The 27,360-nt window shown below is 63.9% G+C and overlaps 1 protein-coding gene across 1 annotated transcript in view; it reads left to right on the forward strand.

Moving 5' to 3' along the window:
• Positions 1-1,112: 1,112 nt before the first annotated feature.
• LOC119105298 (plectin) overlaps positions 1,113-27,360 on the forward strand; it is a 70,941-nt gene continuing 44,693 nt past the window's right edge. The window contains exons 1-4 of the mRNA XM_037228765.1: positions 1,113-1,444; positions 14,183-14,343; positions 18,123-18,238; positions 26,612-26,715. Coding sequence (XP_037084660.1) covers positions 1,154-1,444; positions 14,183-14,343; positions 18,123-18,238; positions 26,612-26,715 — 672 coding nt within the window. The 5' untranslated portion in view covers positions 1,113-1,153. The remainder of the gene's footprint in view (positions 1,445-14,182; positions 14,344-18,122; positions 18,239-26,611; positions 26,716-27,360) is intronic.

Consider the following 27,360-nt stretch of genomic DNA (forward strand, 5'->3'; position numbering starts at 1 on the left):
GCGGCGACGGCGGAGCCGACCCGCCGCCCCGCACGCCGGGCGCCGACCCTGGGCGTCCGGCGGCGACGGCGGGGTCGGCCCGCCGCCCCGCACACCGGGCGCCGGCCCCGGCGTCCGGCGGCCGACGGCGGAGCGGCCGCGCCGCCCGCTGCCACCTGGTGGCGACCGGGGCGTAGCTGGGTGATCTGCCGGCGGTGGCGGATTGCGTTTGCGGTCGCGCGGTGGCCGGGCCCGCTTCTGACCTGGCGTGGTGCGGCGAGGGCGCGCCGCTCGCGGTCCGTCGGCGGACTGACCCCGGCGACGTCGGAGGTCACCAGAGTGTTTGCTCGGCGCGCCGGTCGGCTGATGGGGCCGCGGCGAAAGCGGTGTGGGCGCGCGGCTGACCCTCGGCCGCCACCCGCGGCGGCACGCCTGTACCGCCGTCCGTCACTGGCCGGCGGGTGGGGATCGGCCTTGGGGCTGTCACTGGCCGCCTGGCCCAGCACTGACCCCCGGGGTGGCACACTTGTGCCGCCGTCCGTCACTGCACGCGGAGCGTGTGGGTGGGGGCTGAGACCGTCACTGGGCCGCCGTTGATTGACCTTGCGATGCAGGTTGACCTGATCGCGTCCCGAGTACCCGGGGTCTGCCTGGTTCCAGATGTTTGGGACAGGCGTCGGTCGGCTTTATTTCATGTGTGCTGGCCTGGACCCTCGTGTGTCGGCCATGTGCTGTACCGGGCACACATCTGGACGACAAGTGTCGGCGGGAGCGATTGGTCGGGTATTAATTACCATTTGCACGTTGCAACACCCCGTTGCCAAGACATTGCAACGGTCGCGCTAGCTAACCACGACGTTTCGTTTCCCACGAGAGCCCGCCCCTCACCGGGGAGCCCGTCAGAGAATCCGACGGAGCCTGAGGCTGGCGACTGTCACCAGCCGCCTGTCCGCTCCGCTCCGCCCACGCACTGTGCGTGAGCGCCGAGAGCGGCCGCGCCCGCCGGCCGGCCATGTGGGCGCGACGGCCGCCGGCGCCGCCGCCGCGCCTCATTATCATAAGCGCGCGCGCGGCTGGGAGGCGGCGCGGCGGCGGCGCGTCAGTCGTCTGCTGGCGGCGGCGCGGCGCGGAGCCCGGTGTCTCGGCCCGAACGCAGCGGTCCGTCACGTGCGCCATGTCGCTCTCGGGCGTGCACGCCGGCAGCCGAACGCTGCCCAGCCGGCGGCGGGCCGACGACTACGACAACCTGCGCGAGGCGGCGTCGACGGGCATGGAGCTGACGCGCGCGCTCGGGCGCAGCGAGACTGAGCTGGCGGAGCTGCGCGGCCCCGTCAAGTCCATCACCATGCGCGTGGTGAAGAAGACGACCACGCTGTCGCGCGGCCAGCAGAAGACGCGCTTCGAGAGCGCCGTGGAGACGCTCGACGGGCACGTGTTCGTGCCGATGAAGCCGCAGCAGCCGCAGGTCAGGTCGCGGGGTCAGGTCAGGTCGCTAGGTCGGGTCGGGCGAGAGACAGAGCAGGTTTAGGCGGACTCAGGCTTCATTTGTGGGCTCGAGCCAGGTGACACCACAGCCACATGTCCAGACACCGCGGTCATGTCGCATCTCCTGGCCAGATCAGTTTCCAGGTCCGTCGGCACATTCGAAACAGAGCACTGGACCGCAGCTTGGCCGCGCACAGTTCAGTCATGACGCCCCTATTGGGCTGTCGCGTGCTGATGGAAGGGTCGCTGATGACAACGGCCGGTGTAATCATGCTGAGTAATTTACCGTGACCTCTCTCGGCCAGCTGTAGCTCAGGCGCTGACACCAACGCGAAAGACCAATAGGTCAAGGTGGCGATAGCTATTAAGGTTCGGCGCACGGGACATGGGTGCCGTAGAGATAAAGGATGCAGATGGCTTGCCAAAATATTTAGGCGCCGACGAACACCAGCTCGGCGATCCGAAATGTTCAGGTGGCCTGTCGGGGGCCACGGTGGTCTACCATCAGTTACTGGGCTGGCGTGAGCGAGGCCGCGGCGTGGTCAAGGTGTCGTGATGCCCAGGTACCGACGATGCCTTAAAAAGTGCACAGTGCGCGCTTCTGCGCAGCGACCGAGCGCCCTCTTGCGGCTGGCCGGTGGCAATCAGAATAGCAATGACATTCCTTCATAGTGAATGACTTCATCATGAATTAATGCTAATGAATGACTCGCACCCGCAGCACCTGACATTTGGGATCCCCCTCCTTGCCTGCAATTTGGCGCCGCCGTGTCATTTAGCCGTTGGGCGGCGCGCAGGTGCACGTGCTCGGCGCCTCGGCCGTACCCCGGCGACGGCGGCAGGTCGGGTCGCACCGTAAACAGGTGTCCCGGCCAAGGCCGGTGCGCGCCGTGGACGTGACTCCGGGGCGACATGTGATAGGCGGAGCCGGCTGTGTCGGCGGCGACGGGGCGGACCGCGGAGCGCGGTGGGCGTCTTATTAGGGCGATTCGGGTCACTGTGTGGCCACACATAGTAATGAGAGCTCCGTGATGATAGCTGATCGAGAGGGGCGCGATCGGAGTCTTTTCGCTTTCGGTCGTGGGAGCTAGATAGACGGTCATTATATGTTATCTCGGCGTCGGATTAATTTTCTCAATGGAGTGGTTGGTCGTTAGCTGTGGTCCTCACGTCTGATTGATTCTCTGAACGGAATAATGATAACGCCTATATGTGTCAGGGCGGCCCGCGTACGTAATGCATTGGACGACATAATTTACCGGTCGTGAAATTCCAGCTGACCCCTGGTCGTGGGCGTGTTGAAGGGTTTTCTTGGTGGCAGCTGGACTATTCGTGGCGTCGCATGTCGGCTTTTGCCTCTGAGCGGGTCCACTTCAGTTTTGGTATGCGATTGGATACTACGCTTTGTTTTTGACATGCTGAAGCATTGCTTGCAGCTGCCCATCCCCCCACACACTTCGGCTTGAACAGCGTCAGTGCCACGTGCTGCCTTTTCGTCCCGTTCCCACTACGAGTTCAGTGCAGCCCTCGCGGTCACTCCTGTGGTTTCGTGCTGACAGCTGAGTGATCTGAACGCCCGAGCCCACGCAGACCCGTGCACTATATTAAGACTTCACTCTCGGAATCGTGAACCTGTTCCCAACAAGCCTGAGCCGTCCAGCTGCCGCTGTCCTGCCATGTCCGGCCGTCATCGCCCCGCTCAGCTGGGCCCGACCGTTCGCTGACGCCACGACCCCGGCATCCAGCCGCCGTCGGCGTGATGTCATAGGAGGCGCAGCTGGCGCGCCCGAGTCACCCCGCCGCCGGCCCTCGGTCTCCGGGCGCGCCGGAGGGGAGCGAGGCCCGCGCCGGAGCACCCGCGCCCGACCAGGCGGTCGCCGCGTGTGTACACTCGTATGCAGAGCTGCAAGGCCGTCGGCCGCTCCATGGCGCGCTGCAGGCCGGAGGATCCGGCCCGGCGACGTGCATGGCGCGCCTTATATGGAGCGCCGCGTGCGCTCGCCGGTGCCGCCCGACCGTCCTGCCGCGGCCGCGGCCGTGCCGGACCCGCCCCGGGTCCACCTACCTGTCCGGGCCGGCCGGGTCGCCGTGGGCCGGCCGGGCGTCTTCAGGTGCGGCGCACCCGAGGCTCCGCCGCCGGCTCAGCGGCTCGTCTTCGCGCGGCGCTGTCGTCGCTTTCGCGAGCAGTTGTCGGAATGGCGCGCGGCGGCGGCGGCTCGACGGCGCTGGACGGCGGCGGCGGGGAGGAGGACGCCGGCCCGCGCCGCCCAAACTGGTCCCGTCGGCGGCAGGTGGCTGGGCGGCGGTCCGAATGTCCGCCGCTGCATACCGCGCCTCGGGCGGCCGCTGTGGGCGGCGCCGGGGTCGCGGCCGTGTTTGGGCGCGCGCACGGACGTCTCTGGGTGGAGCACGCTGCCGAGGTGCGTGGATGACGTGTTCGGCAGCCCCGCCCGTGACGTCACGCCGATCTGGAGCGGGCCCGCCCCGGGAAAGGTCAGGGTCTTCTGACCGCGGCCAGGTGCGTCGATGACGTGTGTCGCGGCCACGCCCCGGGACGTCACGGCGAGCGGCGTTCGGCGCCCTGTCCAGTGAAAAGTTACCAGAAGCTGTAATGAAGTGATGCCGTGTTCTTGGCGCGTTGACAGCAAGTACCGTTTAGATTATGCGACAGGCTTCTTGGATGCGGCGGCTTTCTGGGATGACGCCACCTGTTCCCCACCGCCAGCCTTGGAGGGCGTCGCCCTCGTCGGATAGCGACACGCCGTGAACAAGCTGCCGAGCGGGTCTGGACAGCGGCTTTGGGGGCTGTCGAGGCTGTGTCGATAATGGAGTTCCGCAGTCGGGTTTTCTAGGGGGAGGGGCGACGGCATCGGTCGGCGACGGAGTGTTCCTTTGCGCCGCGTTGGTAACTCCGAGAACGACACTGGTCGTACCTGGATGATGACGCAGCTAGTTCGAACGGCTTGATGTCCCTCTCCCGGCATGGATGTAGGGTTGGGTGTAACGCTTCAAGTTCTTCTCCGTCAGAACCTGCGCTGTCTAAACATGCCACAGATATGGGACTGGCTCTGTGCGGTTCGCCTTTGCCAGCGTCCCCGACCACACCTTATTCGGCCGGTCCAGAATCGCCGTTAATTACCCGCGTTTGGCCATTCATATTAGACCGCGGCGCCAGACAAGCGCGCCTGCGTAATCTGCCGCCAAGTGTGATGCATCGCGCGCTCACGTTTCTGTTCGGAATATTGCCTCAGCACGGCTGATTGGGCCGGCACAAAAGGAAAACACATCTGGCGCGGCGGCCGGCGGGACGCGCCTCGGTGCGGTCCACCGCGTCCGACTTGGTCTCTCGGCGGGACACCGAGTCCCGGTGCGTGCATTGATTTGCCGGCGTCGGCGCGCCGCGGCAGCGACCCGTGTCCGCCGCGCAAAGGTCAGTCCGTCATGGATCGCCGGAGAGAGCAGCTCGAATCGCGTCGCCGCTTTGGAAGATTGGGCCGTCGCGTTTCCCGGCTGGGGGAAGCACGCTCCGCGCGGCCCCGGCGCCGGGATGGTTGGCCCCATTGCCGGCAACTTCAGCATTCTGTCAAACTGGTGCCGCCGCTGACCCGTGGGACCCGTGCTCGTGGGAGTCCTCGGGCTCTGACAGCCTGCGTTGGAACGCGGTTTTCGCCTGCTTTGTGCCCTTGGAGCCAGCAGTGCGCTTCGCTGCGCCGGTCTCGTTGCCGCTATGGTGTCGACAGGTCGCGACACTGCGCCGGTTTTGCCTCCGCCACGAACAAAGCCCGCCTTCGTGCGTTTTTGCGCCGGCAGCATTCTGGACCACTCCGCGCCGTGGGAGACAAATGCGGTTCTCTCGGGCGACGGTCCGCCGGGTCCCGACGGCCGGCGGCCGACGCGCCACCGCCGCCACCGCCGCTGACGAAACAGCGCCCGATCCATCACGGCGACGCATCACGCGGCGACAAAAACCGCCGCCCGTCTAAATCACACTGAAGCGGCGGGGCGTCGGGTCACCGGCGGCGCGACCGCGCGCCAGCTTCGCCGCCTGTGCGTCAGCTTCGCCGCCCGTGCGTCGGTCGTGACGCTGCGCAGGCCGCCCGCCGATGAGCGCGGCGGTCCGTCTGTGGAGCGGACGGGTCCGGGACGATTTGCGCCAGCCCGCGGCTGCGGCGGCGCCGACCGCAGACGAGTTGCGCCGCTGTCGATTTCACGGCGCCGCGCCGCGCCGGTTTCGCCACTGCGCGCCATTGTGTATGCGCGGCAAAAGCGGCTGATTGGCGCGGCCGGCGTCCGAGCGCGCCGACCTCGTCGCAGATGGCGGCGAAGCGCGCCGGGTACGCCGCGCGGCCGGGTGCCGCCCGCCGCCGCCGCCTGCACGGGACATGCGTGGGAGCTTTCACCGACGGCGTGCGTGCGGCGCGCGGCGCGGCGCGGCCCCTTGAGCCGCGGTCCATTTGACGGCTTTTTCCACAAACACGCGTCGCTTTGTACGGACCATTTGTATTCGGGTGGGATGCCACCGCAGGGCGCCACCCGCGGCAAGGCAGAGGCTCGCCGCCGAGGTGCGCACGGCCGTGGGCGGGCGCGGCGCGCCAGCCAGCTGGCTGAGTGGCCTGCACGCCGCGTGCCGTTTAAGGACATGATCGGCCCGGAGAAGAGCAGGCCGAACCGGTCGGCGTGTTTTGGGCGCCGTTATCTCGGAAAAATCCGCCCGAGGAATGTTCGGAACTTTTTAGGGCAGTGAGCGGTCGTTGATTAATTGCGTTTCGCGATGGTGCGGCTTTATACGGTCGGAGGGGCCTGTGTCCGTCGGCGAGACATCCTAACTTGGCCGTCGCTGGCGGCATGCAAATTTCGCTGCATTCATCCCAAGTCGGCTTTGAACCAAGTTGGGATGACCTTTCGCTAGGAAGGGCTTGCCGTCTCGCGCGGTCGTTAGAGCCGTAATTAATGCATTTTCTCCGTGGGTGTCGGAAGGCCGAAATGTCGCCTCGGCATCTGATCCTTTCGGAAAGGAACCCGCGGCAAAGTGAAGTTCATTCTCGCCGTCGCCTCACTGTGCCCCGCTCAGTTTTTGCTCGCGGATTCCATGAATAGGCCATGGGTCCATCGCCCGCCGGGTCATCAGGGTCCCCGGCAGACAGTGCGACCACGCCCTTAAGACGTCGGCGTCGACCTCTTCTGGTGGCCCGGCTCCGTCACCACATGCAGCTGTGCGTTCGCCAAGGTCTCTCTGGATGACCGCCGGAAGACTGCCGGCGTCCCGGGCGTCGGCGGTCAGAGGGCCAGGCAGAGACGTGTCGTCGGTAACGGAGCCCGCTAAGGTCAACAAGTTGGCGAGGGTTGCGGAGCCACCTGGGCCGTGCCTCAGCTGTGCCCTCATCAGGCGTCCCTCCCCTGCTGCCCTCCTCCCCCGGACGACGCGTGACCTCGCCGCCGATGCGCTCAGGCTCGACCCGCTCCCGGCGCCGGCCGGGCGGGTGGCGGCCCCCGTGCAAGGCGGCCGGCACCGCTCTCACCGGCTGCGGCCGCTTCCGGCGCCGTCGCCCGCTCCCTGCGCGGCGGGTGCACCGGTGCCCGAGCGGCGGCCGGGGCACTGGCCACCCAGGCGGCATACCGACCAACGGGAGACGTGGGTGCGGTGCAGATGATGGAGACCCAGGTGCGGGAGATCTCGATGAGGGAGACCGCAGGCGACATGACGTGGACATCCATATCTTCCGTATGCGCGTCTTGTTTGTTGAGAAGTTGTTTGAATTCCGTGTCTGTTTCGTCGTTGTACCTAATTTTTCTACGCCCTTGTGTTGGATGTAGTGGTTTCAGTCCCTGCCAGATCATCGTCTCGCATGCCTCTCTCCACCCGTGCCGTGGACGCTGCTGCTGGGATATCGTCTCATTCCTTCCCGCTCTCGAGCAGTACATCACCGTGCGGTTGATTACCGGCCTGCCTCCACACAACACCCGGTGATCCAACCCATCTGCCTGTTAACGACCTGCTGCTATATATCTCGCGGGCATCCCGCCGCCCTCGCTCATACCGCCTGTCGGCCGGTGACTGCATTTTTGCGTGGTGCCTATCACCAGGCCGCTCCGGGTCTGGCGCGCCGGCGCCGTTGGCGCCCCATGCCGAGATCCGGTCCGGATATTGACAGGCGGCAGCGGGCGGCACATGTTTTCAGCGGTTTGTTTTCTGTGATTCCATATCAGGCGCCGGCTGGGAGTCTCCGTTGTGGTTCAGGTTCGTGCCTGCTCGCGATTTCTTCACGGGAAAGTCGCGTTGAATGGATGCAGGAGACTAAAATAAGGGAAGACGGGGAGCAAACAGAACACTTTTCACTGGCTTTTGGTAGGTTAATGGAATTTCGGTGTCTGTGCTTTGTTGTGGCGCGTAACCAAGCGTCTCAGACCATCAGAAATGCTTGGCCGTATTTGCGCTTTACCTCCGACATTGTGATGTCTTTTACCCAGGTTTAGAATACCGCCTGTCGCGGCCCACAGAGCCGAAGCCGGCTTTCCTGTCCGTGCCGCACAAGCTGACGCTTTGTCGGCATCTGTGATTGTATGCGGTTGTGGGGAGGTGGCGGGGGGGGGGGCGGTGTGGCGGCACGCCCGCCTGCCCATTGTCTTACGAGGTCTGCGGGGGGACTTGAGGCAGGCGTGGGTGACCTGGGCGGTCGGCGACGGGAGAGGTGAGCCTGTTTTGGACCCAGGTGGTGGGCACTGGAGCCTGCACCTGGCTAGCGGACTCCGCTAGTGGTGCGGACTCCCGTTTTCTGAGAAATATGCTTAAATTGTTACGATGCGAGTTTGTTTTTCTCTTTTGCCGGGACTTGTCATCCTGCGTGGTTTGTAGACCGCAGTTGTGCCAGGAGCGGCAGGGTTCACCGGTGACCTGAGTCGAGTGCTGTGTTGACCCACGGTTGTGACTGACGGTTATGAGCTACAGCTGTGTGCGTCGAGGATATTATTGGCTGGTTACATGTCCCAGCGGTTGCCTCGGTGGCGCAGGGGGAGGGTAGGAGATCCCTATTTATCAAATGTGGGTCATTGGTCACAGCCAGGACGGGATTGGCGGGTCAGAGGGAGCCAAGCGAACCTCACTCCGCAGACTGACCGGGGACACTGTCACGCCACGTGGCGGATTCACGGTCCTGTCCGCCCCAGGCATTGCCGGCCTTTGGAGCCCACACTCCGGACGGTCCATGCTCTCGCCGCGGAGCCTCCTCCCGCCTCATCAGCTCTCGCCGCCCCCCCCGCCGCACCGGGCGGCACGTCGTGGGGGCGTAAAACGGGAGTCAGCCGTTCGTTAACGGTGGCGCCCGGTGTGATCGGCTTCTCGAGCGCCGGCTGAACGCGCCGTAAACCAGCGGGCGCGGCCGTGTCGGACAACATGTTTGACGGCGTGTCTGATTGTCCGACCGTGGGTGGCGCCAGCGCGCGCCCACGCCGGCGGCGGCCCGGCCATCTCGGGTCGGGGGGTCCGGCGCGCGGCGCGGCGGCGCGGCTCGTCGGGCGTGGCCCGTGATTGGACAGGCCGGGCGTCGCCGACGGGTAATCAGGCTCGTGCTCCGTGACCTCGACGGGGGTTATTTGTCGGGGCGAGGCGCGCTGCGAGCGCGCAGCTGCTGCAGCGTGGCCGGCCCGTTTTGCTGGGATAATTCTGGGAGTTTTAACGCCGTCTGCCGTGACCGCCTGTGGCTTCTGCGCGCGTTACTCAGCGCATCGGCCCGTGACCGCGTGCACGGTTCAGCGCACCCAACCTGGCGCCGCGCGCCGCGCAGACCGTCTCGCGGGCGGCGCTGTCCGGCAGACGGTGACCGCGCGGGTCAGACGCGACCTCACGGTGACCTTTAGCGCTCCGTCGCCCGCCGCTGGTCCGCCGTCGGTCTGGGGGCAGTCGAGGGTCCGTTTTTCCGCCGGCTGGGGCGCGGAGGAGAGGAGGAGCTGTGCTGGTTGTTGCAGATGGGAGGCGTCGTCTTCTTAGCTCTCGCTGACGCGCCACGCATCGTGACAGTCCAGTACCGTCACACTGAACTCACAGTGACGGTGATCGAACGGATGGATCGTGGCAGTATCCTCATCAAGAACTCGCGGCAGCCTCACAATTGCCCCACGCCAACCTCGCGGAGAAATCCTTCATTCTCACTGACACGTCACGCGCTGCCAGAGGGCGGCACGCGACGCGCCCTCGTCAGCGGTCGCCTCTCCAGCTCGCCTCTCGGCCCGGCGGCGTCAGTGACGTCATCGCGGGTGTGAGCGGCTCGTTAACGCGCTGCTGGCGTGTCGGGCCGCCGTTCAGCCCGGCGTTGTGTCGCCGGTCGCCGCGTGCTTTATCTGTTGTTGGCCGGCGGCGGCGGCGGCGCGGTCTCGTTTGCGTTCGGTGCCGTGTTCGCCGCCGGCCGTTAGCGTGATTCGGCTGACGCTCGCGGCGAGGTGTTCAGCTGGGGCCCGCCGGGCGGCCGGTCGACTCATCGGCGGCGGGGCACGTCAGGCCGTCGGCTCGCCGCCATTGCGAGTCACAGTGGGACGGAGAGCTGCGCGGCATCACGCTGGTTGGCACGGCGCGGCCCGGTGCCGGGCTCATGATCTGCGTCGCTTTTGGGCTCTTGTGTGGGCAGGGCACTGCTGCCGATTGCGGTCAGTGTTGTGGCAGGTAGGAAATGTCGGGTTACGTTCGTCGCGCGTGCCACCCGCCCGTCGGCACTCTACTCTGGAGCTGACCGTCGGCGTAGTTCTCCAGTAAGCGCCAGCCCTTGTCACGGACCTCGTCACGCAGAGGGCGTCCAGATGTCTCGCCGAGTGACGCGGCCTTCCAATCAGCTCTGAGCTCGTAAGACTTTCCTCAGACGGCGAGTGTTCCCAGTGCCGTTTTGTTTCACTTAGCCGTGAATTGTGGGCGAGTGGAAGCACGTCTGCTACCCCGCTGTGCTCCAGATATTCGTACAACATCCGCAGCAGGTGACAAACGGCTTCCTTGGCATAAACAAATGGCAACTGCTGGCCATTTACCACCGAGTCGATTAACTGGGCGGTGTACGTGACGCCGCGTCATCTCCCGGAGACCCTGGCGGGGATAGCCGTGCCCGTGTCGGTGCCTGCCTCGTGCTCACGCCGCTGGCGCGCTGCAGGAGCCGGACTTTGCCGCGTCCCAGAGCCCGCCCGCCATCCGCACCCGGTGTGGTTCAGCTATTTAGTTCGGCCTGCCATCTGGCTTTCGGCGTGGTCGGTCGTCGGTCCGCTCCAATCACGGCCTCTCCGACCGCCGCACGGTCCTGTGGAGCCAGTCCCACTAACGGCTGGTTAAAATGCAGGAATCTGGATCGCTGTTCTGGGTAGCTCTTGCGCGTCGCGATGTATTTTTAAACGGCTGTAAACCGTCAGGCGCTCCAGGACCGGCGAGAGTGCGTCGGCATGCGTCAGCGAAGCCATGGCTGGTCCGTGTAATGCGTACAGAACGCATCCGCCGCGCGCCGCTGGGAGACGAGGTTTTTAGAAGGGTGAGGGTATAAGCCGTTGGTCATGTGTCCAACAGCATTCCTTCTCAAGGACTACTATTGCGCTACACGCAAGTGAAAAATGTGGAGCTGGCGCGCGTTTCAAGTGTAGGTTTGTGGCTGTTCGTTCCCCAGGTGTTGAAAGTAGGCCCACGTGTGTCGGTAATTACACATATTTGTTAAAAAAAACTCGGTCGCCACATTGTGGCTGTTCATGGCACGTGTACATTTGCTCCAAACAGCTGTGGGCCTTGAGCTCAGCTCATCTGTTGTGTGCCGTCCCACGGGTTATCCGTCGGTTATCTTTTTTCCGTTAATGTAGGCCGGTGCGCACCGCGAGTGCGTGACTATGCCATGCCCTGTAGGTGTGTAGGTGCATCATAGCTCACCATTATCATGCAAACAGTAGGCAATTGGCCATCAGGCTGCTGGTATACTAGCGGCATCGGACCTCCGCGCCTCTTCAACAATGCTCAATGGCCAAGCCCGGCAGCATTACAGCGCACCACAGCCCATCCCCTAGCCGTTACCTGTACGCAGCAGCTGCATGAGAGGCCGGCGGCGATGGAGCGACGACCGTGCATTACCCGGCGTTGGAGGGGTGCGGCGGCGCTGGTGCCGGGGGCAGGATCATCCAGCGGCGGGAGCGCTGGGCGGTCTGCATACTAGAGTAGACCGAGCCCCAGGCCGGCCAGCCCCGGCGGCAGCGGTGCTGAGTGCTCCGCTGGGCAAACACCGGCTGGGCCCGGACTAACCAGAACCGTGGCAAATGCTGGCTGAGCGCCGTCCCAGAGCCGTGTCAGAACCCTTGCGAAACCCCTGCGAAGCCCCTGTCAAACCCCTGCCAAACCCCTGCCAAACCCCTGCCAAACTATTGCCAAACCCGTCATACCCAGTGCCTTACCCCTGCCATACCCATGCCAAACCCATGCGAAACTCCTGTCATACCCCTGCCAAACCCTTGCCAAACCCCTGCCATACCCTGCCAAACCCCTGCCAAACCCATTCGAAACTCCTGCCATATCCCTGCCAAACTCCTGCCAAACTCCTGCCCAACCCCTGCCAGACCCCTGTCATACCCTTGCCAAAACCCCTGCCAACCCTGACCAGACTTGATCAAAACGCGGATGCTGTCTGAACATGAAAAAGAACGTTGTCTAGGCTCGGACTGGACCTTGCCCCGCCTATAACCCGGCCGAACCTTTGCTGAACTGCTCTGAATTGTCCGTTGAGTGGAAATCGCGATGGGGGAGGGCGGCGGGGCTTGGTGTTGTCGCGATCTTCGCAACGAGCTGCGCTTGGCGGGGACAGGAATACCACAGCCATCACCGCGGGACATTCGGTCACGTTTGCCTACGGAAGATAAAAAACGGCACCGGCCGGAACCGATAACGGCTCCACCCGAACCCCGGATGAATAACTTCGGCCGAGCCCCGATGCGGCCCTGGTCCAGTCCTGGTTCGGTCTGATCCGGTCCGATCCGATCCCCAGATAAACCCACATCTGGTCCGATTTAATCCGGATCTGATCCGGTCAGATCCAGTCCAGATCCGGTCGGTCAGGTTCAGATCCGAGTCCCGCCCCGTCCGCTGCCGCGCGGACATCGGGGGCTGGCTGGCGTGACGCCGCCGTAACGGCCGCCATTTAATCGGGCCGACGGCGTCCCCCCGCGACGGCGCAGCGCGTGACGTCACGGCCCAGGTCGGCCCCCGAGCTGGCCTGGCCGTCGGCTCACAGATCTCAATGACCGGGTCGGGCTGGGCCGGACCATTCCGACCCCATAAAACCGATCGTAAATCGTCGGCGGCGGCACAGTTAGTCATCGCTGTCGGGCGGTCGAGGTGGTGGGATGCGGGGCCGGCCGGGTCAGGCTCCGCAGCGTGTGGTGGGTCATTAATACAGGTCATATTATTCATGGCGGAATTTTAATGGCGTGGTCGGGGCGTTGCAGCCACCCACGCGGGGCGACGCACCTAGGCCCGTGAGAAGAGCGGAACGGAATAATTGAGACGTCAGCTCGTGGGCGTGTCTCTCGGCGTGTCTTTCCCACTCACGTCTCGGAGGTAGCTGCTGCCGCTTTTGTCGGAGGCTTGGAGAGTTCCGGCGCGACGGGCAGGCTATGGAGGCTTGGGCCGCTGGTCTGGTGTGATCTCACGCGGCCCCTCCCCTTCCGGCCGAGCGGCGGACGGGCAGACGGACGATGTGACCTCCCGCGGCCCCTCTCTTCCGGCCGAGCGGCGGACGGGAAGGCGGCCTGAGCTGGGCGCTCCTGCACGGCGCGGAAGCCCATCGGGAAGGCGCTCCTCCGGATCTCGTCCCGTTACGTCACATCAGTCCCCCGACGTGTCACGTGGTGTTGGCGTCACGTCACCTCCGCGCGTCACATCACTTCCGTGTCGCCGTGCCGCTGCTGTGGCGGCGCCCCAGTCACTTCCCATCACGTCAGTTTGCGACACACGTCAGTCACATCGCCTCCTACCTGCCAAGTGAGGTCACACCGATCCCGTGACGTCACACCAACTCTGTGACGTTCCGTCAGCTCTCCGTAACGTCACGCCCGTCCGGCCCAGCGCCGGGATACGGGCAGGACGGCAGCGCGACGGCCGACCCGGCGGTGGAGCGCGGGTCGGGATATGCGGACAATGCCGGCCGCCTGGGCAGGATGCCTGGCCGGCGGGCGGGCTGGCAGGCCGGTGATGGATTCCAGTGGCGTACGTTGTGACCCGAGGGCGTTTTCTGTGGAGATAAGCTGCTACCTGCCTGCCTCGTGCACACGACCTCTTCGTTATCTGGGAGACGATTGTTTCTGTGTATGCTTCGCCTGCGAAGCTGTATTCGTTCAGGTGAATGTTATCGCTTATGTTCCGTTTCGTTTGTTTTGCCCTGATCGCAGTCATAAAGCTTCTTTGAGCCTTGACTTCAGAAAGTCTGATGGTCGCTGTCCTGGTTTTCACCTGCCGAGTCCCGTTTAGCTCACGGCGGCATAAACGGCTCGTGCGTAAACATGTAGCCCCTTAATTTCCTCTCACCCCAGGTCTGTTGGGTGTCTTGCAAGTGGGGCAGGGGCCGGCCCGCTACTGTCATCAGCAGCGATGAGTCAGGTCTGCCTCAGCCCGCTGCCTCCGCCCCACCTCGCGCCTGAGCTGTTCCTGTCGGTCGTGCTGGCCGGTCGCCCTGCCGCCCGCCGCCGCCGGCCGTGCTGACCTCGCCCCCTCTCTCCGCAGATATCGGACATCGTCGAGGGCGATGACTCGATCAGTGCGAGGGACGCGCTGCTCCACTGGGCCCAGCGCACCACCGAGCGCTACCCGGGCGTACGCGTGTCCAACTTCACCTCCTCCTGGCGCGACGGCCTCGCCTTCAACGCCATCATCCACAGGAACAGGTGAGCCGACGTGGAAGCGGGGGAGGGGGTGGGGGAGGGCGAAGGAGGGGGGGGGGGGGGGGGGCTGTCGTCGCTGGTGAAAGCGACAGACCATGGCTGCGAAGGAGAGCACGGTCGGTGAGTTGCAATGGTGTGATGTTGAACATTTAGTGGCGTTGACATTTCAAAAGCTGCTGTCTAGAAATAGAAAAGCATGAGGTGTCTGTTTTCCCCACACTCCCAGCATACTTGTGAGAATTTGTCGGCGCTCTGTGCTGGCCGCAAAAAGCTAGTCATTGTCCCAGCAGCCAGTAATTAGATTCATGGGTCTAGCTTAAATGCTGCTCCCCATTCTCGAGCTAATTCCTGTTTCGCCAGCGGAGGAGCATCAGCGCGCCAACGCGTCGTAAATGTATCCCATGTTCATTTAGTCACGGCGAGAGTGGCGTTATATCGCTGCCCGGCGCCCGTCCCCCCGCCGGGCTTCCACAGCACGGACCTGCGCCGTCCGGGGGGAGGGCGGGCCGCCGCTAACGACCAGCGTCGGCGCTTCCGCGTGGCCGGTCCGCCGACGGCCGCTCGCTCCCGCGGGACGCCGGCCGCCCCACTGCCGACAAATGAGACACCGCCGGGGACGGCCGCCGCTGCCGGCCGGGACGCGGGCTCGGACCGGACAGCTGGAGCCTCGGGGGATAATTATTGCCCTGTTTGATGGGTTGCTCAGATTCGCGATCAGGCTGGCGCCCGGCCTCGATTCGCGCTATCAGGTTCATGTCAGCGCCGGCGCGCCGTTTAGCAGATTGCGATCACGCTCCGGCTGAAATCTTTTGCCATGGGAGAATTATCTGTTCAGGAAGGGATTTTATTATCTGACAGGAAGCGAACGGAAGCATGCTAGCTGTAAGTGACGCGGGTGACCGAGAAGTGCTTGGCGCGTACAGTTCTGTACCTGTTGACAATTTTCTTGCTCAAGACCATTGCAAATGGAACAAGGACAATAGAAAGCATGGCAAAGTGGACGACATGCTGGGGGTGGAAGTGGAGCGCGCCATGCTGTGGCGCTGTGATTTTCTAAATTATTAGCCCTGCACAAAGTCGCGTTCTGGTGGGGTCCATTTGCCCACCTATTACTTTGGCCTCAGTCCCCGCACAAACTCGGACGCTCTACAACTGTCATAACTGCAGCATTGCGTCCAGTCGTCTCAAAAGTGCAATTTGTGTCGAAAGTTCGTTCCTTGATTCGAGCTTCTTAAGTTCGGACCACCGTGTATTAAGCGAAAGTAAAACTGGTTTAGCCCATGCAAATACATCTGAGCGCGTGGTCCACAGTCGCGTTGTCTATTTCGATCTGAAGTTGAACTTCCCTCGGCCGCCCATGTAAACGGGTTAAATGTGGAACGTTCCGAGATAGTCTGAGCAAATCGGTCTTCTGAAAATACACGGGTCCGTAAGTCGCTGGATGTCCAGCGCTTACGGCATTCATGGGACGCGTTGGGGCATCCAGTGGATGATTACACGGTGGCTCTATCAGACACGTGTTTGATTGACCGCTTGGTAGCCAGTTGCCCCGTACCAACTGCGATCATTGCGAAACTAACGTCCACGCCCAGCTGCGACGAAATCTCCGGCGTGAAGGCTGTGTGCGTGATCATACCACGGCCATAGCCTGGGTTGCGGAGGCTTCGTGAAACGTCACTCTGCCGTAGCAGTGTGGGCACCGACTGCCTCTGACTGCCGCGGGCGGTACCCTCACTGCTATTTTGTGTTGTTTATGTATTGTATGTGGGCCGCCTGGACTACTTCAGTCCGTCTTTTTAGCCCGCCCGGACTACTTCAGGTCGCCTCATTAGCCCGCCTGGACCACTTCAGTCCTCATTAGCCCGCCTGGACTTCTTCAGTCCGTGTCGTAGTGGACTACTTCAGTCCGTCTTGTAGCCCGCCTGGACTACTTCAGTCTGCCTCATTAGCCCACCTGGACTACTTCAGTCCGCCTCATTAGCCCACCTGGACTACTTCGGTCCGCCTCATTAGCCCACCTGGACTGCTTCAGTCCGTGTCTTATTAGCCCGCCCGGCAGCCAGGTGGCGGTAGCGTGACCCAGCGGCGCCGGTTCCATCACGCGCAGCCATTCGGATCGACCTCGCGGTGTCACGCGGAAACAATGGCCGCCCCGGAGACACGGGCGTAACTGCTTTGTAATGACCCTGCAATAAGCGGCAGCATTCAAGTAGGCACACTCGCCCTCGCCGCTGGGGCTCCTGGTGAACGTGGGCGCTTTCGTATCGCCAGTGCTGCTCGAGACGACGTGGAGGTGCAGATGTCGCGTCTGTCCGCGGGGCTGCTTTGCGCGCGCGAGGCGCGTATTTGGGCGAGAGGGGAAAAATACCGGTGCACTTGCGGCGTTCCGCGGAGACTTGTTCGTGATCGGTCGCTTTGATATTGATGATGATGATGATGATGGTTACGATATTTGATGATTCGCGTCTTTGATGCGGCGTCTGACCTCAGGTCGCGCGTGCGAAATACCCGACAAACACTGGTCGGGGTGCTGGTGGCCCTCCCTCTGTTACCGGAAAACTAGAGTGACGAGACGCGCCCGGGCCCACGCGCGCTGAATGGTAGACCGCGCTTCCGTTTTCCGGGAACTGGGACAAACACAGTGGTGGGCTAGTGTGTTGGAGGAATGACGCGCTGGCTGAACACTGGAAGGCATCGTGCGCGGTACTCACCGGCGCTATCTCGTGTACGCCATCGCGAAGGCCGCCATTCGAAAATTCAGAAGATAAGCTGGTGATCATGATGATTAAAGGGTCCACTCAAGCTCACTTACCAGAATGAAGGACTTTCATTGCTTTTTAGTACCATATAATAATGGTCACTCGGACGGTTTCATGGGTTAGCTGGGGGCAAACTTCCCTATTTGGTCACGAGTTCATGGCCTGCTTTCATAACTCACATGCACACAACTACCAACGACTTACGAACGTCCGAAATCGCGCCCATGAAACCAGCGTCAGCGCCAATCACATAACCGTTTCATTATTTTTCCACGAGTTTTCAGCCGGGACGTTGGGTTCACGACGCTCGGTCAGCCGACGAGCCATGAGCGGCCCGGCAGCGGGCGGCACAGCTGGCGCCGCCGGCAGCCGCCGGAGCGACTTGGCACGGCCCCGCGCCACGCTCCGTCTGTTTATCGGCCGGCAGTGATAACCGACCGATGGGGTTGTTTGCTCTGCCCGGCGCCGAAGTGGTGTGCGGGGACCGACTCTGGCGATTTGTCGGGGCGTCAGCAGTCGCGCTGCCGGAGATAGATACGGCTGAGTCGCCCGACACCAGGGCCGCAGCTGGGGAGGGGCGGAGGTCTCGGGGCTGGTGCGTCGGTCGTGGTGCTTCACAGCGGTGGAGGAGGGATGTCCTGAGCGCTGGCTCCGTGGGAGTCATGATCCGAGAGATGTTCGTGGGACCAGATACCGCCTCCTGTCGCAGCCATTCGTTATGCGCGATCAGCATGAATCGACACAAATTGTGTCTTTGGTCGATGTTGTCCTCATCTGTCGGACATGACCAAACAGACAGGGCTATATCACGTTTTGTCACGCTCACTGACTCATGTGCCGACGTGACAGGTTCGCCTCTCGCTCACCTGGAATGACCTCTGTGACCCGTGCAGGTTACTGTGACCTGAGCTGACCTGTGTGGACCCGTGCTGACACACGCTGACCTGTGCTGACCTGTACCGACCAGTGCTGACCTGTGGTTACCCGTGCTAACCCTTGCTGACCTGTTTGACCTGCCCGCAGACCTGATCTGGTGGACTGGAAGGACCTCCAGCATAAGTCGGCCCGCACCCGGCTTGACCAGGCGTTCCATGTGATGGATACGGAGTATGGCGTCACCCGCCTGCTGGACCCCGAAGGTGAGTGACCGCCGGGCGCGATCTCCCCCTGCCCACACCGACACCAGACGGCGAGCATGCCGCGCCGACGTCTCTCTGAGGGGATCTGCGCCTCTGAGGAGATCAGAGGGATCTGAGGAGATCTCTCTGAGGAGATCGGGACGTATCCGGCGATGGTCTCGAGCAGCGGCACCACAGAAGCCCCCATCATCGCCGGACTAAGCGCAGCGTGCCGGCCTGGCCGCGGCAGCCGCCTCGCCGTCTGGCGCTCCTGGCGTGGCGCCTGCGCCCCTCGGCGCTATTGTGACGACGCGGCGAGCGGCGCTGTTTACGCTCGGTGACGGCGCCGCTCGCTGTCACGTGCGCGCGCGTAAGCAAACAGCCGGCGGTTTTGTTGTGTTACACGAGCGGAACTCCCCGAACCGGCGACGCGGCGGACGGTGCTGAACGCCGGACGGAGAAGGCGACGGTTTGTAAATTCAGCCGCGGAATTCGGTCGGGATTTCTGCCGGCCGGCGGCCGGCCGCTAGCGACGACGCCGAGTGTGCCGCTTCGTCTTCGCGAGCGCCATGGTTTCGAGCTGCTGCTCTCGCGTGGGCGAGCCGGGATCGCCGCCGAGGCAATGACGCCGAATGACCGCCGCGTCGAGAGCGGACATTTCTCGGTGATGTCCGACGGAAGGCCTGTACCGCGTCTCGTCGGTGGATATGGGGAGCAATAGCGAGAACGTCCATGCGGTGGGAAGAGGAAATCACGGCGGAATGCTCTCAGGAAATGAACGCCCTGTTGGGAATCGGCGCCGCGGGAACCGAATGTCACGGGAGCCGGAGTCGCGGGAGCCGGATGTCACGGCGGTGGACGATGGCTCTCAGCAATGCGGTTGGTGGCTACGGCCGTTGGAAATGTTGGGTGGGGTTCAGCCGCACGAATGCTTCATGTCACGTCGAACGGAGTATGACAAGCCAGTGCTCACATGAGATAACGGCGGTGGTCAAAGCCGGTGTCTGCACGTCAACAAGCGGATGCTTCCAGCGCAGGCCGACGGACTGGAGGGTTTCCAAGTTGTCGTAACGGTATGCTTGGTGACCCGGCCCTCAACGAGCGACGTTTGCGATGCATGGCCGCTCGACATCGCCAACTGTTTACATCTGCGACGTCCACGGCGCGGCCGTCCTCCTGTGCCGCCGCAGCCGGTGCGGTGGAGACGCAGGGGCGGCGTCATGAGGCGACCGGGGGCGCTACGCTCTGGGGGCTGTGCGGGCGATCGGGTTTCGGGATTCGGGGATCGGGATTCTCAAGGTGTGTTCCTATTGCGAGCGCAAGCTCGATTTTATACGTGATCACCTGAGGCCTTATTCGGGATATGAATTTGATGCCCTGTACGGTTCTGGTTACCACGGCGACTGCGTGGTGGACTCTGGTCACGACCCCGGTACGGTCACGATCATCCTCAGTCCTGGGCGCGACTATCGCCTTAATGGCAGGCATAACCTCTACCACGACTCTAGCCGCTCCTCTGAGTGCAGAGCTGGACAGTCCCGGCTAGTATGCCGTTCAGCCACAGTGAGACTCATGCCCAGCCAGCCTAGGCACGACCCAAGACAGTCACGACTCTGGCACGGCTCCGTGTCAGGTCGGCTCCTTCCGGGGCGCGACGTGCGCGCGGTCCACCCTTCCGACCTGCTCGTCGACCGACGTCGGGCACCATCGATCGACAGTATTGGTCGGCCGCCGGTGGGGGTCACGTGTCACGCCCATGACAGCGTAGCGCCCTCCGGCGTCGTGATCCTGACGCGATGCGTCACCGACCGCGGCGCACAAGCCCGGTCTCCCGCCGCCACCGGGTCCGGATATGGGCCGCCGGCGGGCAGGGGCGCGGCTGACCGGCTTCGATCGGCGCTGGCACGCGTTGACCCGCTGCCGCCCCGGCGCGGTGGGTGTCCGGGTCACGGTGCGGGTCCGCGTCGTGTGGCGTGGCTGTCGGGTGGGGCTGAGTGGCGCTATAGCCAGGTTTTCAGTTGGCTCTCTCCTCGCTGCGCGGTCACGCGGCGCGCTGGTGGCTCGCTTGCATCTCGATATCAAGCCGCTTCGGGAACTGGGCGTGTCAGCGTACCCGATTGTCGGCAGTCTCTGACCCCGCTCAGCCGCATTTCCGACTTCTAGATCGGGACGGCCATCTGGGCCTGGTCCGGAGCTAGAGACGGTCGGTTGCAGCTTTCCGCCAGTGCCGCGCTTCTCCGCCGACCTGGGCCTGCCGCACAGATCGTCTTGGACTGCTGGCACGTTCATCGTGCTCTTCTGTTGAAAGAAACTCGATGCCTGCCCGTCGCGCGCCCTTTTGCCGATGCCTTGCCTTGCCTTGATGCCTGCCTTTCGATGCCTTGATGCCTGCCTTTCGATGCCTTGATGCCTGCCTTTCGCGCGCCCCGTCGAACGCCAGCGGCTGCAGTGACCATATTGACGCCCTGAGGCCATGGCGCTACCTGGATACGAACACGGGTCCCCACGTGGGAGCCGAAAGCGCTCGCCACTCGGCTTCAGTCTCTCGTGCACGTCCCGCGGGCACGCCGTAGGCGGTACGGTGCAGGGGCTTCAATTGGCGGGTCGTCGTGCCCCGTCCGTAGGAGGAAGTCTGCCCATCTTGTCGGCCAATTCGCTGTGGGTGGCGCCGAGTGATGAGGCCGGCCCCTCACAGCGGCCTCCGGGCCGCGGTGATGACGGGACATCCTGCAAAAAGAGGCTCAGCGTTGTGCGGCTCCCCGCGCGCACGGAGGAGAGTCGTCCTTCTTTAGGTCGAGGTGGAGGATGGTCGTCCACTACAGTGGGGTGAGAGTTGCAGCCGCCCCCCCCCCCCCCCACACCCCCAGCCCTCCCATCTCCCGCCCGTCCTCGAGCTGCAGCGCGCGCCGGCATCCGGTGGGCTCGCCGGGTCAGCCCAGGCGCGTGACCCTCCGTCTGCTCCCCGCTCCCTCTGCGTCACCCTCGCCCGGCAACGAATCGCTCACGCTCTGTCGGACACCTCATCGCGGCGAGTGACGTCACGCCGGGCCTGCGGCGTCGCCGGCGAACCTCCGCCCATCGGCGGCGACGGCGACGGCGGCGGCGGAACGTGAAAGCGGACATAGCCGGATGAACGGCAGCGCGACCGTGCCGCGGCAAGGCCGCTGGCGGCCGCTTCAGGTGACCCCCCGACTGGGAGAGCTCAGCTGCCGCGCCGGCATCACTCGTGCCAACCGCGCCCGAGCGACGGCCGGCTCCGGCGGGTGCCCGGCGGCGCGTGTTGAATGGGCAGGCGCCGCGGGGACGGCGGCTGTTGCGCGCGCCGGGCGAGGCGGCCGGACGGAAGGGACGGCTCGCTGGCTCCGCCGCGCGGCTCTGGCATGTTGCGGCGGCGGTTTTTCTGAAGGTCGCCCGGAGGGTCTGAGGAGGACGGTCCATCGGCTTGGCGCCGATCATCTGACCGATGGAGTACGCGAATAGGCTGCTGAAGGGCGCAGGCCACGTGTTGATTCAGATTCACGTGTTGATTCAGGCCTGGCGACATTGACTGCCTATCAACCATTTTTATTCAGATTCCCAGCGTGTGAGGACGACATCCATCACCCGAATGACCGCTATCGTCGGCATCAATACCTTGGTGGTAGACGAAAGCACATTAAAGCTCCATACATGACTCGGCAGCTGGCGTCCATTTCCAAATCTCGGCGCAGGGGACATCAGCGGTGCTCATCTGGACTCGTCCGGAAAATGGCCTCCAGTCGCGATCGTGGAGATGGAATACACTCACTGGGTTAGCTCGGTCGCTTGGGCCCGCGGCCAGTTCATGGCCATGACCTTTCTTGACCCGTGACCGAGGATTGGCCGCCTCTCACCATGTCTGCCAAAAGGCCTCTGTCCAGTCCGGTTACCCCTGATAGTGGCATGCTATGCAGTTGGTAAACTCCTTGGTTATCTCATACCATATATTTTTGCCTTGGAGTCCCAGCAGATAGCCCTCTCGCGGCGACAGAGAGATACGCCCGAGATACGCCTCTCCCTGGAAATCCACGGCGACCGATCCTCGCGCCCGTCGCCCTTCTCCCGCACCCGTGCAACGCCGCACTTGGCCGGTGCCAGTCGGCGAGACGGCGGCGCCAGCAATGGAAACTGCGCGCTCCACCCTGCCCTCCCCTCCCTCGCCAGTGTCCGAGCGCCGCCGCCGCCGCCGCCGCTGCTGCCGTATTTGGCCGGCGGAGCGGGGACGTCCAGCGCGCGCGTGACCCCCGCTCGCGGTCAAGCAGTCCCGAGCACGCTCGCTCGCCATGAATGAGCACAGTGCACAGCTCCGCACGAGCGACCTTGCGGCGGCGGCGGCGGCGGCGGCAGCGACGGCGGCGGCGGAGGCGGTGACGAGTCGCTCAGCGGCGCGCGGCGCGGTCCGCCCTAACGCCCGCTGTGACGTCGCGGCGGGAGTCGGCTGCCGGGCCCATGTTTGGGCCGGCGCCGGCTCGTCACGCACTTCGGGCCGGCGGGCCCCGCGAGCGCGCCGAACCGGTCCTGCGGCGCCACTGTGCCGTGCCCGGCGGCGGGCCGACTCGAAATAGAGCCATACGCCTTAACGCCTTCCTGCACGCCAGCTGGGGTTTGGGCTGGTCATGGAGTTCGCGCCTGGTGTGTGCAGGGTGTGGGGAACCACGTGCACTTGCATTCATGACTCCATCTATCATGGAATGACACCCGTTGATGATTAGATCACAACCAGAACCGAAATGATAACATCGTGAATGCAAGGCTTCCTGAGGGGATCCTGCTGTGACCTGTTGCCAGCGAAGCCTACCTTAGCTTCCTGTTGGCGACCATGACCCCGATCCGGTGTTAAGTTAGCGCGCCGGCGCGTGCGTGTGCAGGTGCACGCGCAGGTGTGTGCGTCGACACATGTGCGGCGTGCGGCCGCGGGGTAGGCAGCGCTGACACAGGCCGGCCGGGTGGGCCGCGCTCGCTCATTAGCGGCGCCCTGACGCGCGGCGCCGGGAGAAGTCTGGCATCATCAGACCCCGCCCACGGCGGAGGGTGCCGGCGCCGACACAGGAGGACGCCGCTCATGACTCAGACGCGGCCGCCCCGGGCGCGGCGCACGGCGGGTGGGACCGAGCGGTTCCTTGTCTCGCCACCTGAATCACTATCGTTCGCCCCTTGAATCATGGTTTCCTCTCCCCTGAATCATTAACTGTTGGCCTTTGAATCATGGGGTCTTCTCTTCACCTTTGAATCATGTTCTCTGTGCTGAATCACAGTCCTTTTGCTAAATCGTCTTCACCCCTGTATTTCCGCGCAGTTCTCTTGTTACCCGCGGTCCATCATTGCGTGGGTCATTCTCAGGTCCACACGGCTGGCCTCGGGGGGGAGGGGGGGGGGGCTCTAAATGGAACCGCCAGGCCCCGGATGCACCAGTCTAGACTACACATCCCCGTAACGTCTCCACGAATCCTCGAGGCGCGTCCGCGCGCGCCGAACGGCGGCCCCGCCTGCCCGCGCCCCCGGACACCGGCCGGCCGACCGCGCGCTCGCCGTCGGCGGCCACCTGTCGGCGGCTGCCGGGCGGGCCGTGTGGGCGGCCCGAGTACGCCGGGGCAGGGCGGAGGTCGCTCGGTCGGCCTTGCGACCCACGCGCTGCGCCGGCCGGAGACGGCCGGTCTCGGCCGGGCCGGGCGGCGGCCGGGGCTGGCGGGGCACACCTGGTGACCGCCGACGGCTCCCACCACGCCAGCCCCAGCCCAGCCTGCGGCGGAGGGGTTGGGACGGGGCTCGAGGGAAGAGAAGGGTGCAGCTGTGGAGGTCCAGAGGCGTATCTCGGCAGGGAAGTGCGGTTAGCCTTGGACGAAGCCCACAGCAGCGGGCTGTATCCACCCCGCTCTTCTCACACTCGATGTTTTGTCCTGAATCCTCGCACGGCACGCCCCTCCAGGGGATGCGGCTATCAGCCTTGAGCTGGCTAAGTGCCCAGCCCCGGCAGGAGCCCCGCCCGAGCGCTCGCACAAGCCTCAAGCAGGGCTCCCAGTGCGGGGTGAGACTCGCTAACCGAGATCTCTCATAATGGCCGCGGTATCTGCCTCACCACGCACCTCTCTCGATGGCCAGCGCTGGCTGCAAGGGCTCTGATCCGGGCCAATCCCGGCTCTGATCCCGGCTCTGATCCCGGCTCTGATCCCGGTCAAACCGAACAGCGAGCGTCCTTCAGCTTGTAAGCGGAACTGCTAGCATACAATGATGGCAAGCTGGTTACAGAACAGGACCGGCCATTGAACCGTTAACCCGTCCTTTCGAGACGATTCTTACGGTCCGGTTGAACTGCAGCGCCCAGGGCGAGCGCCTGTGTTTAAAGTAGCCGTGTTCTGCGAGGGCGAAACTGGTTTATCGTGCGCTATGCCCTTGATGGGCCTGCAACCTAGCCACATTCATAGGGCTTTCATTTATTTTATCATTTGAACACCGCATGCGTGCCGGTCACACTGGTTAGTGGGCCGCAGAAGCAGACAGCGCCGCTGACAAGTAAAGATGGCCTGCCAGCGACTCCATTTGTGATCCATTTGCTGTCGATCAATTGCGAACCCGCAGAGACACTCTCTGGACGTTTACGAGCCTCATTAGCACAGCTTGACGACTTGATGACCTGTTTCTCGGTCGGCGCCAGCTGCGGAACATTTCCAACGAAATGACGACTCGTGAACGGTTTTATTGTGGGCTGCCCTTGTTTTGGGGCTTTATGTATCCGCTAACAACCGAAGTACCATGCGGAAATTATTTTTTCCGATAATCATGGCCACGATGCCTAACAACGGAAACAGTTGGCACTGCCATTTCGAAAGTCTGACGTTATGGTAACTACGGTACTGAGGATGTAGGTACAGTCCGAAGTGGTGGACCGCGCCGATTCATGCGCTCACGATTCGCGCCCAGGGTGCGGTCCCGCCCCGACTGTTACCTCGCCGCGCAGTCGACTTTGCGATGAGGTGCTCGGCTCCCGGCGCGGCGTTCCCTGCGATCATGACGGCACCGCGTCCTCGGTCCTGCTCACACGCGGCCACCGAAAGTGCCGCAGCCCGCCGCCGCCGCGTTCCGAGCCAATCCGCCAGATCTGCGCGCAGGCCCGGCGGGCCGGCGCGCAGCACGTGCCACGCAATCAGCCGATCCCCCGATTCCGGAGAGTCGTGCGCGAATCCGGACGGTACCGATCACGCCTTTGTGCGATAGACAAGCCCTCGGGGGCGTCGCAGGGCCCCCGACCGCCGGAGGAGGCTGCGGCGGCGTTGTTTTGGTGCCAGTTGGTCGCGGCGGCCCGCTGCAGCCATGACGTCACCCGGTCGTGTGCTGCCCTCTTGTATTCAGAGCCGATGCGTGCGCCGGGCAGCGTGGGTCGAGCTGTCGGCGCCAGCTGACGTCACCACGTCCGCCCACCGCCGATAATTGATTAGGAATTTAGTCGATACTCTGGATGTGGCAGTGATTATTGGCGAAACGGATAGATGGGAGGGATAGCGCGCTGGTGGAGGCGTGCGGACGCCGGGAGAGGCCCGGGCCGTTCGGTCATTAGGGCAGACGTGACGCCCCCGCTACGGTGGGCGGCCGGCCGCTTCCCTGCGGAGCACCAGCGTCCCACACAGACGTCACATGACGACCCAGCCGCGCGACGGCGGGCACGTCGCGTGAGAGCATGACGGCGTGACGGCGTGACGATGACGGGTGTGACAAGACCGCGCCGGGTGCGCGGCGGCCCCCGATGCCGATGTGATGGTATCTCAAGGGCCGGGGGGGGGGGGGGGGGGGCAGCCGCGGTAGTGGTCGAGTCGTGAGACGACTCCCGACGCGCGATTGGAGGCCCGATCACGAGGTCGGGACAGGTGTGTGTATGTGTGGTGGAGGGGGGGGGGGGGGGGAGGGCGCTGTCACGCGCTGCGGAAGGAAGCTCTCTGGCATTGGAATGTGGAACGGTAGGTAGCGCAGTCGGTCGATGATGCGGTCGGTGGTTAGTTGGAGACAATTATACTGGTGCGGGTAGAATTTCGACGCAGCAGCTCCACACGCGGCCTCTTCATCTCTTCTTACCACGCTCCATAATCGCCTGTGCCCACCGTATTTCATGTTCGCAACCGTGGCGTCGTTCGGCGTGTTTATGGGCGTGTGCTTACTTGCGTGATTGTGCGCCCTCCAATTGTCGCTTTGCTACGTGCTCTCGTAGACAGCCATACACGACCTTAAAAGAGCACCAAATTCACGGTGGGTGTGTTCACGCAGCGCATGGGTTTATCTTGCGTGGACACTCGTGAGCCGTCCGCGTTCATCGCACAGTGAACGACAGTGAGTGATCGCCGCCGCCTGCCGGCCGGCCTGTTCTGGAGCTGTGCGGCCGTGTTTCAGATGTCGACACGCCGGACCCGGACGACAAGTCGGTGCTGACCTACGTCAGCTCGCTGTACGACGTGTTCCCGCAGCCGCCGGCCGAGCACCCCCTGTTCGACGGGGTGAGTATCGGGGCTCGGGCGGGCTGCAGGGACCCTTACCGCAGTCACGGGGCGTGTTTCAGCCTGGTAGTCTTGAGTACCTGCAGTTGGAGGGTCGCGGCCGACAGCGTCTGCTGAGTGCCGGCCACAGGCGTCCTCCGGGCGGCGGCCCAGGACAGACACGGCCCAAGACCCCCTCTCTCGTGGACTGGACATCCCGTGCCCGAGCGAGACGCCGTCGCATGGGCGTCATATGACCAGCGTAGTCGGTGTGCCCCAAAGCCCAAGTCATCATCGAGACGCCGTCGCGTAATAACATGCGTATGTGTGCGCAGGGAATACGGCTGGACCCTGAACTGAGATCATCCGCGTATTCTCGTTATCTGGTCGTATCTAATTGACGTGATCCGCTTAGAGGCAGGGTGACATTGTCTCTTCTGTGCGTGTCTCTGCACCCGCTGTCATACTTTCATACCTGACGTAAGCAACGAGCCTTGGCCCAAGACCCAGAGATTCGGGGATAACGCTTCGTGTCTCCCCGACCGGGCGGGCAGAGACCCCCGCCTGTGGCTGGGGTTACACGTGTTCGCCTCGTCCGGAGACAGAGGAGCCAGACACGCCGCCGACACCGGGACCTGTCTGCTCGGGACGGATCGGGACAGCGAG

This window comes from Pollicipes pollicipes, unplaced genomic scaffold (genome assembly GCF_011947565.3).
Source record: "Pollicipes pollicipes isolate AB1234 unplaced genomic scaffold, Ppol_2.1 Scaffold_6138;HRSCAF=7277_pilon_pilon_pilon, whole genome shotgun sequence".
Classification (NCBI taxonomy): domain Eukaryota; kingdom Metazoa; phylum Arthropoda; class Thecostraca; order Pollicipedomorpha; family Pollicipedidae; genus Pollicipes; species Pollicipes pollicipes.